At 42.3% G+C, this 16,998-nt stretch overlaps 1 protein-coding gene across 2 annotated transcripts in view; it reads left to right on the top strand.

The window, feature by feature from the left end:
• Window positions 1-1,277: 1,277 nt before the first annotated feature.
• PLPP1 (phospholipid phosphatase 1) overlaps window positions 1,278-16,998 on the top strand; it is a 114,111-nt gene continuing 98,390 nt past the window's right edge. The window contains exon 1 of one of the 2 annotated variants that reach the window (XM_023210532.1): window positions 1,278-1,777. In XM_023210532.1, coding sequence (XP_023066300.1) covers window positions 1,720-1,777 — 58 coding nt within the window. In that variant the 5' untranslated portion in view covers window positions 1,278-1,719. The remainder of the gene's footprint in view (window positions 1,778-16,998) is intronic. The other variant, XM_023210533.2, reaches the window with a different exon arrangement.

Genomic DNA, 16,998 nt, shown 5'->3' on the forward strand with positions numbered 1-16,998 from the left:
TAATGTTATCTTTCCATTGGCTTTATGAGTGCTTTGCAGGTAAAGTCCAAGAAGTAGGTACATTTGGTGATTTGTGTTTTACGTATTTAAGGAGAAAATATACCAATCATTAACATCTGTAGAGGGTTCAACTCTAGATAAAGCCACTTTCATATAATCTTTTCTGGGCTTCACTTCTTCCTCCAGACTGGAACACTGGGTAGCTTAAAGTTGTAAAAGCTTCAAGCAATTTACACCTGAGAAAGATGTGCCATTGTTTATCATGTGGCTTTCTTTACTTCCAGAGTTACAGGGGCCTCAGACTGCAACATCACAATAAATTGAAAGTACTTGTGATGTCTGAGTATTAGGTATTTATTCAAAGAACATCCCCATTTTACAGATTAGGAAACTATTACCAAATGTGGGCTAGGGTCCTCTTGGGAATGGGGCAGGGGGAATGCTTGCGTTGTTAAAGAAAATTATCCCGACACTTGTTAAACACAATGAATAATTTATTCAAAATTACTACAATAAGGGTCATGACTATTGGAACAGGAGAGAGAAATTGAGCTCAACTCAGAATACAGCAAAGACAGCAAGGGATTTATAGCCAAGGAACAAGCACCGTGTCTGTGAGGGAGGTGACGGTGGATGGAAAATTACTAACAGGAGACATCAAGGGTAGGGGGATTCTGGCTAAAGGCAGGTCAAGGGCTTCTACAACAAAGGTGTAATATAAGGAATCTAATCCAATATTAAATATCAAGAATTCAAGGGTGATCAGGTATCGAGGATGGATGATTTAGCACGCTTCTTGCTACCATTTGGGCTCAGCTAGGACACGGAGGTCAACGTTGAGGCCTAAGTGAGAAAGGGCTCAGAAGTACCAAACTAAAGGAGAGCATCTCTGTCCCTGCCTACTCTGACCTCTTTTCCCCCCTTAAACTCAGTGGTAACAATCTGACCTCTTTATTACCTGATTCCCATGGAAGGGGTGGGGAGTGACAGGCAGCCGGTGCTCCAGGATCGTTGGGTAAGGAGCCTAGCTCTCTGAAAGCAGCAATGCCTAGTGGGGGTACGGAGGCCGAGTTCGGAGACCACCTGAGTAATTGCGGTCCAGAGCAAAGCCCCCTGGATCGGAACCTGAGCTACCCTCACGCCCCGCCCGGCTGCCGGGAGCCGCACTTCTGGGCGGATGCCGCCGGTCGGGAGGGACGAGGCTGACGGCGCTGATTGGCTGACCGCCGCGGCCTGGGGTTCCCCGGCCCCGCCCCTGCTGCGCTCCCCTTGCCCGCGAGGCCGCGCGCTGTCCGGTCCTGCGCTGCCCGGCGGGAGAGGCTGGACCTCGCGTTCCTCCTCCCTACCGGTCTCCATCCTTAAAGCGCGACTCTGAACGCCCCGCCTGTGGGAGAGGGCGCCGGGGAGTAACCGGGGCAGGCCGGGGCCGGCCGAGGAGGTCCTGAGGCGACCGAGCTGCAGCGGCTGGCACACTAGCGCCTCGGCACTAACCGAGTGTTTGCGGGGGCTGTGAGGGGAGGGCCCCGGGCGCCATTGCTGGCGGTGGGAGCGCCGTTCGGTCTCATCCCGCCCTCAGCTGCTCTCCTCCTCCGGCTGGGAGGGGCCGTAGCTCGGGGCCGTCGCCAGCCCCGGGCCTGGGCTCGATAATCGAGGGCCTCGGCCGCTGTCCCGCAGCTCAGCTCAGTCCATCGCCCTTGCCGGACAGCCAGGACAGAGACCATGTTTGACAAGACGCGGCTGCCGTACGTGGCCCTCGATGTGCTCTGCGTGTTGCTGGGTACGTACGCGCCGCCGGCCCGAGGGGCGTGTGCGCCCGGGCGGGGACTGCTGTCCCGGGAGGGCTTTAGCGCAGAGCTGCCACGGGCAGCTGGGGTGTCTTGTCTGACGCGTGCGCCGCTGCGGGGCGACACACGGGGGGCGGCTTCTGCAGCCGAGGGACCCCGCTTTGCCCTGCACCCCGGCTCCCGCGTGCCCGCCGCTGTCTGTCGCCCGCTGGTGCGCTGAGCCCACCCCTGCTTGGACGCTGTTCACGCCTTTGCGCTCCATGCCTTGCTCCTGTTCTCTGTTTTCATTTCCACTCTAGCAGAGCAGGGTGGGCTCCTCCTCCCCTCTGTACTGTAGAGAAGCCTGGTCACTGGAGTGACCAGTAACAAAACTGGAGATTTGATGCAGAGGATATTCTTAGTAGCAGGCACCAGTGCCTGATATATCGTGAGAAGTTTAATATTTCGGCTATAAAAGGCTAGAACGTTCCTAATTAGAAGGTGTTGCCAGGATGTAAATTGTCAGGTTGCAAGTAGGGATGAGCACACCAAGTTTTTGCGTATAGGTCTGAAGAGGCTTTGGGGGTGGGGGAGGGCGCGGTACCCCAGACCTACTGTTTCCTTGTCTGCACATACCTTGCCATGGTGTAGCTTTCCATCTCTTGTGACAGTCCCGCAAAGAGCAGTAGACATTCTTTGGCTGCAGCAGATTTCGCATTGTCTTACTGATTGGAAGAATTCAGTTCTGAGGCTTCTGGTTGCCAGTTACTCCTTTGTTTTGAAGAGAAAGAATTGGAATCATTTGGATAAGGGATGGGCGTTGGAAGGAGTAGCTTTCACCTTTTATGTATTGTATAAGGTAGTTATACTGTGAACTATTTATATGTGATGGAAGAAACAAAAACAAAGCAAGAGCTGCTGGAGGTTTGGATAGTCCTACTTATGTTGAAGTAATCAGAATAGTAGTAGTATTGGCAAGTTCTCAGGGTGGGAGATCTGTGGCTTTAGCCTCCTAGATGAAAGTCTGCATAATGGTTTCTCAGTGACAGGAGATTCCCTCGGTTTTAATCCAGTAGTTCCTGGTTATTACACTCTCCAGTTTCCAACCGGACTATTTAGGCCCTTGGAATCTTGTGGAATTCTTATAAATTCTGTTACCTGGTTTTGTTGTTGTTGTAAGGAAAAATTCCATTGTGTGTGTGTGTGTGTGTGTGTGTGTGTGTTTGAGACAATCTTGCTTTGTCATCCAGGCTGGAGTGCAGTGGCGTGATCTCAGCTCACTTGCAACCTCTGCCTCCTGGGTTCAAGTGATTATCCTGCCTTGTCCTCTCTAGTAGCTGGGATTGCAGGCACCCACCACCACGCCCGGCTAATTTTTCTGTTTTTAGTAGAGACGGGGTTTTCTCCATGTTGGTCAGGCTGGTCTCGAACTCCTGACCTCAGGTGATCCGCCTGCGTCAGCCTCCCAAAGTGTTGGGATTACAGGTGTGAGCCACCGCGCTGGGCCCTAAAACTGTATTTTGTTACCTGTTAATATGAAGCATCCTTGTTTACCAAGACACTTCCTGTTTAGGTCCACAGTGAGTTTTAGGAATTAAGTTTAGGAAAGGGGAACACAATTTTGGAACACTGCCTTTTTTTTTTTTTTTTTTTCCAGCTCTGTCTGTCGCCCAGGCTGGAGTGCGGCCGCACGATCTTGGCTCACTGCAACCTCCACCTTCTGGGTTCAAGCAGTTCTCTGCCTCATGAGTAGCTGGGATTACAGGCACCCACCACCATGCCTGGCTGACTTTTGTATTTTTAGTAGAGACGGGGTTTCACCATCTTGGCCAGGCTGGCTTTGAACTCCTGACCTCGGGATCCACGCGCCTCGGCCTCCCAAAGTGCTGGGGTTACAGGCATGAACCACCGCGCTCAGCTGAACACTGTCTTTATAAAAACACAGTCCTTTCAGATGTCGGGACTTAATAATTAAATATATTCAAATTTATTTGCAACAGAAAATTACCTTTCATAGAAATGTTAAATTTAAAAATATATTTTAACTTATACTTGATGTCATTGGAACTTTGTTAAACTTTGTTTATATTTTAGTGAAAGGAGAGGAAAATGTTCGATCAGAAAAAAATCAGTATATTTCTAATGTATTGAATATTAGCCTATCATTGCCACATATTGTGCACTATCAGAATTACATATCATCTTCCTCTTTTCGATCAATTTGTAAAACAACATAATGTTTTTTTTCTATGGGTATCATTGCCACATATTGTGCACTGTCAGAATTACATATCATCTTCTTCTTTTCCTACTGTAGGAGTTCGATCAATTTGTAAAACAACATAATGTTTTTTTCTATGGGTCAGACACTGATTAGGATGGGTGAAACATAATACTGCTCTAAGGTAGGTTAAGCTAATGGTATTAAACACAAGGCCATATGGTAGATCTGCAATTAAAAAAAAATCACATATAACGGAGGAACTGACATGAAGTACAATTTTATAAATTATGGGTTGTTGTAGCCTGTAGTTTTAACATGATACAAACATCACATAATTATCCTATAAAGATTAATTTCATTGCTAAGTTGACCTGACAGTTGCAGGAGTAGGATGGCTCTCAGTAAGATAAAATTGTGTTTTTGGTGGTTTTGGAAAAAGCTTGCTTTGAGGACTTACTTGTTTTAGGAAAAGGCATTTGATCTATTTACAACATTATGTTTTTGTATTACTGGCATTTCTTTTAAAGTAATTCAGTATATTATCAATATAAGCTCAGAATTTCCTTTTCCTAAATAGAAAGTGACCTATTTTACTGACTTTTAAAAATGTAAGATTACATTTAACAACATCAGCTGTCCATTACAAACAGCAGTGAAGGAGAACAGTGGTGCAGGAGATAAAAAACTTTTTCACGCTTACTTTTGGAAGACACATGTTATATAGCAAATGTACCTTTCTGGTGGAGTCTGTTATATTAAATTTGATTTGGATTCATTTTACTGACAGCAGGAGATTGGTAGCCTAAAATCATGGTAGCTTGAAGAGGAGTTTCAACCTGGCATAAATTTCCTTTTTCTGTGGAGAATCCACAGGTAAGAATTGACTGTTAGAATAGAAAGATGATTCAGCACTTCGTAAGTGCAGGGTTATGTGAAAGTGGTTCATAATTATAATGTGAATACATTCCAGATTCTGTTAATGACCACCTCAACATCATACAGTATAGCCATTTTAATATGATGATGTTACGTGAACCTGTTATACAACTACTTTATAATTTTACTGAGAGTGATGTGTTGAAGTGATCATTAAACATGCCTTGTGTGTGCGTGTGTGTGTGTATATATATGTTTCTGTCCCTATGTCATCTTTATCATCAGTGTGAAACACGATTTCCTCTATATACATGTTCAAATTATTAGTTCCTTAAGTGGATCTGATAAATTCTTGGAAAAAGAATGAGAATTTTGAGAAGTAATGTGTCTTAGTTCCTCAAGTGGATCTGGTAAATTCTTGGAAAAAGAATGAGAATTTTGAGAGATAATGTATATGTGATTCCTTTCTGAAATGGAACATAGTCTTGCCATCTGTCTTTGTTTTTTTTTTATGATGTGTTCTGTGACTGTAGAACAGGCCATATACATTATCTGAGTGCATGAGAAAAGCTCTACAGAGAATGGTGGTAGGCTGGTATGAAAGGGGCGATGTTTTAGCCCAGTGTATTAAACCATATCATGAATACAACTTATTAGTGTTTAATTGCTAAGGATCATTTCAGATTTTAGCCACTATGGCATTAGGCTGCCAATTAATGGACCCTGAGTCCATTAATTTGTTCAGTGCATATTGATTGAAGGCTAGCTTTGTGGCCAGTACCATGTTAGGGTTCTAGGGATACAAAGATGAGTAAGATAATCCCTGCCCTAAAGGGCTCAAAGTCCAATGAGGAAGAAATAAAAAAGAGGTTATAATACATCATGATAAGTATGATAATGGACGTTTGGAATATGTTCCCTTTGAGCAAAGAGAAGGGTCTTGTCTAAGATCTGCTTCACTGTAGATAAATGACTTGTCTGTTTACTCTTAGAGATGCAGAAAGGTCAGAAGTTACCTCGAATTACTTGTAGCTTCTTTTTTTTTTTTTTTCCTTTTCCAACTTGATACAGGGCGGTAGGAACCCAAGTAAGTACCAGTGTTTATGACTTATTTGCAGGCAGCCCCACAATATCTAAATTTAGATGGAACTGACAAAACTTTGATTCCATGTACCTGTGTTTTGCTGTTTGACAATCATTTAGAGTATCTTTCTGTGCTGTGTGTGTTCCATTTGCCCTTCCAAATCTTTTCTCCACTCTGCTCTGTGGCTCTGGGAAATGAATTCCATGGGCTACATCAACTGATCGCTTCCTTTTTGGTTTCAGATTAGCTTTGCCCAGTGTGAGGGACATCAGAAAGGATCTCCCTAAGAGCTCGTTCTCTTGCTGGATTTAGTGTTGCCAAAGCTGTTCTGTGAGTAGTTCACGGCTCGTATTCAATAATGGCCCTCTGCCAGACACCTATAGTTACACATCTTTCTGGGTTCTGATAACCCTTCCCTAGCCCATTTAGACCTGGAGATGATAATGGCTTCCTGATGTTGCTAACCTGAAGATATACCACCATCGTTTTGCTGTTTTCCCTAAACCCTCCCTGTACCTTTTGAAATGGTTCCTTCATTAAGTTTTCTTGAATACTTCATTTGAGTATGCTGTTTTTCTTGCCAGGACCGTACTGATAATACCCATCTATGTCTAAAACGGATTTGAGGTAGCTTTCCTTTCTGCATTAAACACCAATTATAGTGTCCTTAATGGCAAATGCAAACAAGGGCCCATGGGCTGCTATGTTGGCTTTCTTGAGAGGGAAGGGGTTATGGTTCCCTCAGCATGCTCCAAATGTGGTATCATCATTATGCCAAATCAGAGTCAGTGGGTGTAGAGTAAAATCTGGTGGCAAAGACATTTGCAACCAATGCTAGGTGGTTGCAGGGTCCCTGTTGCTTGTTTTACCCCAGTAATTATCTCAAATACTGATGTCATTTGTTATTACCATAATGCTGACATCATTTTACCCCTTAAGGATACTCCTAAGGAGCAGTCCCTTTGTTAAGCCTCAATCTGGGTCCCTTCCTCAAAGGGGGAAAAAACAAGTATTTTGGGAAGAGTCTTGCTTGCTAAATAGTCTCCAGCATTTTGTGCCTTCCCTTTTCTTGTAACATTTATTTGTTCATTCACTCATATTCAGTACACATTTGTTAACTGTATCATAGGTGCTGGGCAGTGTGTTAGGCACTGAAGATAAAAATAAGTAAACAAATAGGACATGGTGCCAGTCCTGACCACTTGCTGTTTTCTTCTGTTTAACTTCTTTTTTTTTTTTTTTTTGAGACGGAGTCTCGCTCTGTTCCCCAGGCTGGAGTGCAGTGGCCGGATCTCAGCTCACTGCAAGCTCCGCCTCCCAGGTTTACGCCATTCTCCTGCCTCAGCCTCCCGAGTAGCTGGGACTACAGGCGCCCACCACCTCGCCCGGCTAGTTTTTTGTATTTTTTAGTAGAGACGGGGTTTCACAGTGTTAGCCAGGATGGTCTCGATCTCCTGACCTCGTGATCCGCCCGTCTCGGCCTCCCAAAGTGCTGGGATTACAGGCTTGAGCCACCGCGCCCGGCCCTGTTTAACTTCTATTAGAAAACTTATTTTGCTTCTGAGGAAAGTTTACTGGTTTTTCTGTTTTTGTTTTTGTTTTGGTTTTTGTTTTTTCCCCCTATTCTAGTCACAGAGAGAGGGAAGGAATCTCAAATAATGAACAAATATTTGTCAAAATGGCATATTCTTGGGTCAGTCTAGAATCCTGTTGCAAGGCTTTTTCTTTCTTTAAATGGGTAGTTTGGAACAAAAGCAGAGGCCTGGAGGAAATTGCCGCTATTTGGCTGTCGTTGGTTTTATTTAGCTAAGTTTTAACTTAAATTTACCTTACTTGGAATGAAGTATAGAAATGTTCAGAAAACTTTCCCCTTATAGATTTTATAAAATGTAAATTCTTCCTTTATATTCTTTTTTGAGTTACATCCTTTGAAAACTCAAGAATGTACTATAGATCTTTGTCACTCTCTTTCTCATTTAGTCATTTTGGGCTGAGCTCTACCAAACTTTCCGATGTGTTACTCAGTTTGGGGAATTATTCTGATTCTTTTGGTTAAGAAATTTAAGGTTAAAATTGTCAATGTTTGCCATATTAAAAAAAAGAAAAGAGAAGTTGGCTGCAAAAGTCACTAAACTCCCAGATTTTGAGTGAACTGATTAACATGTAATTTCAGTTTTTATGGAAAAAATTTGGGATGTTGTCTACTTCCTCCTAATTTAGGTGCCTTAATTCAACATTTGAAATGGAAATATACAGTCTGTACAATCAGCTAATTAGGGATTATAGAGATACTGTCTTGTCTCTTTTCTTCTTTTCAAAAAAAAGCATTTGCCATCCAGAGATTATGAATGGTGATTACAAGTAGCATTCTTATCTTTCTATCCTTCTTTCTTCTTTTACCTTCTTTTTCATTGTCACTCCTTCCCCCTGCACTCTACTTCCCTTCTTTCTGCTCATCTTCCCTTTAGTCTTCTTGCTGTTTAGGTTTAATGTGCAAATGGTTCAGGTAGGTTGCCTTTTTACTCAACTGAAACTAGTCTAAAATTGGGGGCCAGGCATGGTGGCTTATGCCTGTAATCCCAGCACTTTGTGGGACTGAGGTGGGGGGGGATCTCTTGAGCCCCAGAGTTCGAGACCAGCCTGGGCAACATCGTGAGACCCCCATCTCTATTTTTTTAAACAAACAAAAATTATAAAATTGGGAATGTCTTGTTCCTTATAAACTATGAAAAACTAGTCTGTATTTTTCTTTAAAATGTTAGGTAGCATAGTCTAGTGATGGACTGTGGATTCAAATTTTAACTCCTCCATTGAACTGTGTGACCTTGGGAGAGTATTCTCTTTGTGCCTGTGTTCTTTAGTTATATAATGAAAGTACCTATGGTTATCTTAAATGAGACTTAAATGAATCAATATGTAAAGTGTCTTGCACTTAATATGCTTGATGTGTATTTGTCAAGTAAAATAATTCTCTATAATCCTACTACCTGTAACATAAGAATTATATTAGTAGAAATAACATCAACTAGTTTTGTATTAGGGACAAAAACACAAACTTTAAAATGTTTCTCATGAGTACTCATGGAATGCTTTTGAAACTTAGTGTTTTATTAGTCATGTGTGAAAGCCACGTACATGATTTATAAGTAGTGGTAATTCCAGCCATGGTGAAAATTGATCTGTATAGGTCTGTGGTGGAGTGTAATTAAACAAATGGAAAAACTGTTATTTTATACAGTGATAAGTCGTGAATTTCAGCGTACTCCAGAAAGTGGAGTCAGCTACACTCTAGTTACCTTTTTATTGCCGAGGTCTTGGGAATGATTACTCCACTTTAAAAAAGTAGGGTTAATATTCCTAAAACTTTTTTTTTTTTGGAACGTAGTTTCACTCGTGTCGCCCAGGCTGGAGTGCAATGGCATGATCTCGGCTCACTGCAACCTCTGCCTCCCGGGTTCAAGCGATTCTCCTGCCTCGGCCTCCTGAGTAGCTTACAGGTGCCCACCATCACGTCGAGCTAATTATACTAAAAAGAGATGGGGTTTCACCATGTTGTCCAGGCTAGTCTGAAACTCCTGACCTCAGGTGATCCACCTGTATTGGCTCTTAAAGTGCTGGGATTACAGGTGTGAGCCATCACACCTGGCCCAATATTCCCAGAACTTTTGAATGACCTTAATTATACATCCTCATTTGTATAAATTCTAGTATTTGAATTGCTCTTTGCAATTAAACAGGCAGCAAGGAAAAACTGTTGTGTAATACTTCTCTATATCCTCTCTCCCTCTAAACCAAGCTTGTCCGACCCATGGCCGGGCTGCATGCAGCCCAGAATGGCTTTGAATATGGTCCAACACAAATTCGTAAACTTTCTTAAAACATTATGAGTTTTTTTGCAATTTTTTTTAAGCTCATTGGCTGTTGTTAGTGTTAGTGTGTTTTATATGTAGCCCAAGACAATTCTTCTTCCAGTGTACTCCAGGGAAGCCAAAAGATTGGACACTGCTGCGTCTAAACTCTGTTTTTCAAACATTGTGACATATGTTAAACTCAAATTGTTTTTAAAGTTGTGTGAGCACAATGTAGTTTTAAAGTATTTGACATTGCATCTTTTATTTATTTATTAAGCACACATTATTTGCTGTAATACAATGCCAGGAGCTGGAAATACCACTGTAAAAAAGATAAGATCTCCATACCAGTGTATATAAGACAATTACAGATGTTTGTAAAGGCTATGACAGAATTAAAGCAAGATTATAAGAAAGTTAGATCTGGCCGGGCGCGGTGGCTCAAGCCTGTAATCCCAGCACTTTGGGAGGCCGAGACGGGCGGATCACGAGGTCAGGAGTTCGAGACCATCCTGGCTAACACGGTGAAACCCCGTCTCTACTAAAAAATACAAAAAGCTAGCCGGGCAAGGTGGCTGGTGCCTGTAGTCCCAGCTGCTCAGGAGGCTGAGGCAGGAGAATGGCGTAAACCCGGGAGGCGGAGCTTGCAGTGAGCTGAGATCTGGCCACTGCACTCCAGCCCAGGCGACAGAGTGAGACTCCGTCTCAAAAAAAAAGAAAGTTAGACTTTTGGGTACAGCAGTCTCAATGAAGGCTCTCTGAAGAGGGAATATTTGAATTGAGAGGTATTGAACTTGAGATTTAAAGAAGAAAATGAGTCAGCCCTGGAGGAGCTGGGGGAAAATTCCAAGCATAGGGAGGAGCAGGTGTTGAGGGCAAAAGGAGAAAAGGGCATTTTGTCACAGAAAAGAGGCCAGTGTGTCTGGAATATGGTATGTATCAATGGTATTTTTAATAGTGAATTTTGTAACTTTTATTTCTAAATGCCAGAATGGATAAAAATAACAACTGACATTTATTTAGTGCTCTCTAGGCTTGGTGCAGCCAGTGCAGTCTCTCAACTCTCTCAGGAGCTTGGTCATCTGCATTCTGTAGATGACAGAAGTGAGGGCTGGGGAAGTTGGGAAACTCACCCAGGGCAACCCAGCTAACAATGGTATAGTCAGGAATTGGGAAGTGCATTTTTGAGGATTATAACTTCTGAATGCAGAGTAACTAGTGAGTATTTGGGAAAGGTTGTAATAAATGGAGAGGGTGAAGTGGGGATGGTTGATGAGTACAAAAAAATAGGTAGAATGAATAAGATCTAATATTTGATAGTACAGCAGAGTGATTATAGTCAATAATAATTTAATTGTACATTTAAAAATAAACAGTATAATTGGATTGTTTGTAGCACAAAGAATAAATGGTTGAGGTGATAGATATCCCATTTACCCTGATGTAATGATTATGAATTTTATGACTTTATCAAAATATCCCATGTACCCCATTTATACGTATATTTACTATGTACCCACAAAAATTTAAAAAAAAAATTGAGAGGGTGAGAAAGGCAAGATTGTGGGAATTCATTGTCTATAAAAACAATGATTATTGGACCGGGTGCGGTGGCTCACGCCTGTAATCCCAGCACTTTGGGAGGCCAAGGTGGGCGGATTATGAGGTCAGGAGATCGAGACCATCCTGGCTAACACTGTGATACCCTGTCTCTATTAAAAATAAAATTAGCCGGGCGTGGTGGCGGGCGCCTGTAGTCCCAGCTACTTGGGAGGCTGAGGCAGGAGAATGGCGAGAACCCGGGAGGCGGAGCTTGCAGTGAGCCGAGGTTGCACCACTGCACTCCAGCCCCGGCGACAGAGTGAGACTCCGTCTCAAAAACAAAACAAAATGATTATATTATGTGGCTTAAATATTTTGTAACTGTCTTAGTTTTATGTTTAGTTATGATGTAGTTTCGAGTCAGTTTCTGTTTACCATCTTGAGTATATCTGCTGTGTAAAAGAGGCACTTTAAAGTTGGGACCAGTGGCTTCTACCTGTAATCCCAGCACATTGGGAGGCCGAGGCAGGAGTATTGCTTGAGGTCAGAAGTTGCAGGTTGCAGTGAGCTGTGATTGTGCCACTGCACTTCAGCCTGGGCGACAGAGCGAGACTCTGTATCTTTAAAAACAAAAAGAAGAGGCACTTCAATATTTCATATCTCAGTCTCCCAGTAACTATTAAGCACTAGCAATGAGGTTGTATCATACTGGAGGATGTAACTAATTTCCCCTATTCAGTAACATGCTCACAGACTTTTTCTTCAAATAGCATTGTTGTTGCAGGCATTCCTTTCAGGTTTTCACAGGAAAGGAAGATCTTTGTCTTTGCCTGTGTTTCAAATGAATCATGTATGGAGTTCAGAGTGACCTTTGGTAATGCATTCTAGCAGATATAGTTAGAACCTCGTGATTTAGTCCTCAGTTGTCACTGCTTGGAAATGTTTCCTGAGTCTTTTTCAGGGTGGGGTGTCCAGGAAAATGACATATAGGAAATGTGTAGCGGATGAGCCCTTCAGTTAATTGGCAGCTTATTACGTCAGATTCTGCCTTGCCTTTTGGTTCATTTGCGTCAGTAGTAGGAGAGATGGGTTTGCTGCTGGGTGCTAGAGAGGTAAATGAGTAGAGAAGAAAGCTGTTGTCTATTGAATCCCTAGTATATGCCTTTGGTAAATGTTTCACATTAACTTATGTAATCATCACAGAACTCTGAGGTATGTGGTATTAGCCTCATTTTATGCACTACCTACCACTAGAGATACCAAAAATAGGTATGCATTTTTCGATCAAGGGAAAAATATAACCCATGGGTTTTTAATAGCTTATTACTTATGGTGGAAAACAGACTCAGGAAAAATGATAAAACTGTATAATGTTATCGAGTGCCTGTTAGCGCTGAGATGACTACGAGTGAGTGAGACAGGGGTCTCCATCCTCGAAAGGTACATAGAGCTTTGGAAGGTGAGTTAGGCAGGTATTTTAATCAAGTCTTTTTTTTTTTTTTTTTTTTTTGAGACAGAGTCTCACTCTGTTGCTCAGGCTAAGCACAGTGGCATGATCACAGCTCACTGCAGCCTTGACCTCCCAGACTCAAGTGATTTTCCCACCTCAGCCTCTGTGAGTCGCAAGGACTGCAGGTGTGCACCACCATGCCTGGCTAATTTCTTTTTCTTTTCTTTTTTTTTTTTTTTGAGAGAGAGACTCGCTCTGTCACCCAGGCTGGAGTGCAGTGACTCAGTCTCAGCTCACTGCAACTTTGCCACCCGGGTTCAAGCGATCTTCCTGCCTCAGCCTCCCGAGCTGGGATTACAGGTGTGCGCCACCATGCCTGGCTAATTTTTGTATTTTTAGTAGAGACAGAGTGTTCACCATGTTGGCCAGACTGGTCTTGAACTCCTGACCTCAAGTGATTTGCCCACCTCAGCCTCCCAGAGTGCTAGGATTACAGGTGTGAGCCACTGCTCCTGGCTCCAGCTAATTTTTGATTTTTCTGTAGAGACAAGGTCTCACTCTGTTGCCCAAGTTGGTCTGGAACTCCTGGACTCAAGTGATCCTCCTGCATCAGCCTCCCAAAGTGCTGGGATTACAGTTGTGAGCCATTGTACTGGGCCGGGAGTCTATCTTTATTTCAAAACAATTTCCCCTGAAACCATTGCTGCTGTTGCTATACAGCAGAGATAATGTAAACCTTTGGGCACATTACTTTTGGCTACTGCTAAATTCTGAAATAATTCCTGTAGATAGTTCAGAAGGATATGAATCTATCCACATTAATAGGTGAAAACACTCTAATATGGTTGCTTAGGGAGTGTATCACCATTCAGATACTTGTTATATGAATGACAGGGCAATAGACTTGAGTCAGCCATTCTTCCGGGGTTTAAAGTCTAGCTCCATCTATTACTAATTGTGTGACATTGGGTAGGTCACCTTAACTCTTTGAGTTTCCTCATCTAATGAGGAAAGAGATGATGCTAATAGTGTCTTTCTCATAGTGCTGTGAAATTAGATGAGATAATGCATGAGACGATGTATGTGAAGTGTTTAACATAGTCCTGGCCTGCATAATGTTTTTGCTGCTGCTGTTATGATCATTATAAGCCAATTTGGTACCACTGACACAGTCTGCTATTTAAATGTGATTTCATGTGTTGGTGACTTTTTTTTTTTTTTGTTTAGTTTGTCCTAGCTGAGTTTAAACAGCATTGAAGTCAGAACCTGGTTTGTATTTCAGTTCCTAGTGCCCAGATCATGATGGGAAATGTTTTGATTACCTCTAACCTATTTCTTTCTGGAATCAGATACCTCAGATCTTCTAATTGTACTTCTAGGTGTACTTCTAGGTGAACAGTATTCCCTCAGCTCATAGGCAAGGTACCTAAATGAAGTTCTTGGTTGGAGAGAGAACAGCAAACTAGAAATACAAATAAATAAAGATGTGTGTGAGGTGGGAATGGCATGGTTTGGATAGCAATAACTTCTGTTAGTCCTCAGCTCCTAAAACATGAAGATTTTATTTCTTGAATATAAACTTGTCAAGAGCTAACTTAAAGTACAGGTTGAATGAGCTAAACATTGCCGCTTGTCATCATAACTTCTTTTGATGAATAATTTATTCCTTATTTTTTCTGTAGAGTTTAAGAAATAGGTGTATGTAATGATTACAGTCATTTATGGTATTCTGGGATTGTCCTAATTTTAAGTAACTGTCTTCAGAAAGGTAGCTTGTTAAATAGATGATTAAATGTAATTAAAACTCATACTTTCATACTTTTTTTTTTTTTTTTTTTGAGACAGAGTTTTGCTCTTGTCCAGGCTGGAGTGCAATGGTGTGATCTTGGCTCACGGTGACTGCCGGCTCACTGGTTCCAGTGATTCTCCTGCCTCGGCCTCCTGGTAGCTGGTATTACAGGCACCCACCATCATACCCAGCTAAATATTTGGATTTTTAGTAGAGATAGGATTTCACCATGTGGGCCAGGGTGGTCTCGAACTCCTGACCTCAGGTGATCTACCCACCTTGGCCTCCCAAAGTGCTTGGATTACAGGTGTGAGCCACCATGCCTGGCGACTGTTTTCTTAAAATTTTTAAAAAACACACTTTTAAGAGAGTATCTCTGATCTGGAAAGTATCACTAGCATAGTTACGCAGTGTAGCAGAGGCAAGTGACATTTGTTGTATTTTACTATTTTTCAAAGGGCATGGATATGAGACAGGAGTTTTAAATGTGCTCCTTTCCAACTATTGTCTCTGCCTAACCCAGTAGCCACTTGGAGAAAAGGTTTCTTAAATTGTGATGTTATCAAAACTTGTTAGGCAGGTTATGGATAATGCTCAACTTTATGGCTAGTGTGGATATCTATATTAAAGTTTACTTTATGTCCAACAGTATGGATGAAATTCTCAGTGTTGCTGTTGAATATAGTCTAATTATTAACCAAATCTGAAAACCAGTAATTACCCTCTGTGAAGTTTTTTTTTTTATGGATTTCCCCCCTTTCCTCAGGATTTGACATTGTAAATGTTTTTTTAGTGAGTGGAATTTAGTTTGAACCTTTTATGTAAGAGTTCAAAGTGTGATCTACTAGTAAAAACAGTTGGTTTGGAAGTCAGATTCCAGTCTTGCCTCTGCTATTCTCTGTGATCTCATGGACAAGATCCTATGGCTGCTTCATTTACTGATTGTAAATTATAATGAGAATGATGTATTCCTTGTTTATCTCTCAGGATCATAGTAGTAAATGAACCTCAGTTATTAAGGAGAGTCATCTTGCAGCAGTTGACACCAGTGGACTCAGGTAGTAAGACAAAGAGCACATGGTGTTTAAGGGGCTATTTTGAGCAACTGCAGTGGACTTGTGGGAGATCAATTATAAACTTAGCCTGGCTAAGAATGGGGTGAGTGTTGCTGTCAGCAGAAAATAGGAAAAAGTTGAGGACTGAAGTATTTAGAAAGTGGTAATATAGGAAAATGATCCCTGACACAAACTAGTGTAGGCCTCCTGCCTGGCTTTGGTTACATATGTTTCTTCTGATAAAAAAGGAGGCAAAGATGAGAGTAGGAAAACGAAAATTAAAAAATGAAAAAAGGCCGGGCACGGTGGCTCATGCCTGTAATCCCAGCACTTTGGGAGGCTGAGGCCCCAGCTGGGTGTCAATTTTTTTTTCTTATCAACATTATAATGAAATGAGGTTTTTCAAGGACCTGCTGTATGAGACTAACCCAGAATAATTTTTCAAATTACCAGATTTAATGAATCAGAATTTCTAAGAAATATGCTGGATAATCTAAATACTTAACAAGCTTCTCAGGTGATTCTTCTCATTAGGGAGATTTGGGAAATTTCTAGATGAGTGCTTCTCTAGCGTTAATGTCCATAGGAATCACCCGGGGTGTTGTTTAAAATGCAGTTTTAGGGCTGGGTGCGGTGGCCCACGCCTGTAATCCCAGCACTCTGGGAGGCAGAGGCAGGCGCATCATGAGGTCAGGATTCTGACCAACATGGTGAAACCCCGTCTCTACTAAAACTACAGAATTAGCTGGGTGTGGTGGCTCATGCCTGTAATCCCAGCCTCCCAGCTGCTCGGGAGGTTGACACAGGAGAATCGCTTGAACCGGGAGGCAGAGGTTGCAGTGAGCTGAGATTGCGCCACAGCACTCCAGCCTGGGCAACTAGAGCAAAACAACGTCTCAACAACAAAAAAGAAAAAAGTAAATACTGTCGGTAGCTCTGTTTTTGCCTTTCAGGAGCACTTCTGAAGAGAAGGAGGCTTTTTTGAGAGGAAAGAGGATTAATCATGAGGACATGCTTTGGAAGGGCAGAGTTTGCTGTCCAGTTAAGAGATTGTGGTGGAGATTTTATTTTCAGTTGGATTAAGTCTAGAATCACACTGATAGCAATTTACGTTGCCTGAAGTAGGGAATTTGCACTTTAGGTTGGTCAATTAATTAGGTCCATATTGTAGATTTGCTAGAAAAAGGACCAACTCATTTGAAGAACTTTGTGGTGGTTGCTCTTATTTCATATCCTCACATGTTTCATGATTAAGGATGAAAATTGGGCCTGGTGTTATAGCTCACACCTGTATTCCCAGCACTTTGGGAGGCAGAGGTGGGCAGGTTGCTTGAGCCAGGAGTTCAAGACCAGCCTGGGCAACA

This window comes from Piliocolobus tephrosceles, chromosome 4 (genome assembly GCF_002776525.5).
Source record: "Piliocolobus tephrosceles isolate RC106 chromosome 4, ASM277652v3, whole genome shotgun sequence".
Lineage (NCBI taxonomy): Eukaryota > Metazoa > Chordata > Mammalia > Primates > Cercopithecidae > Piliocolobus > Piliocolobus tephrosceles.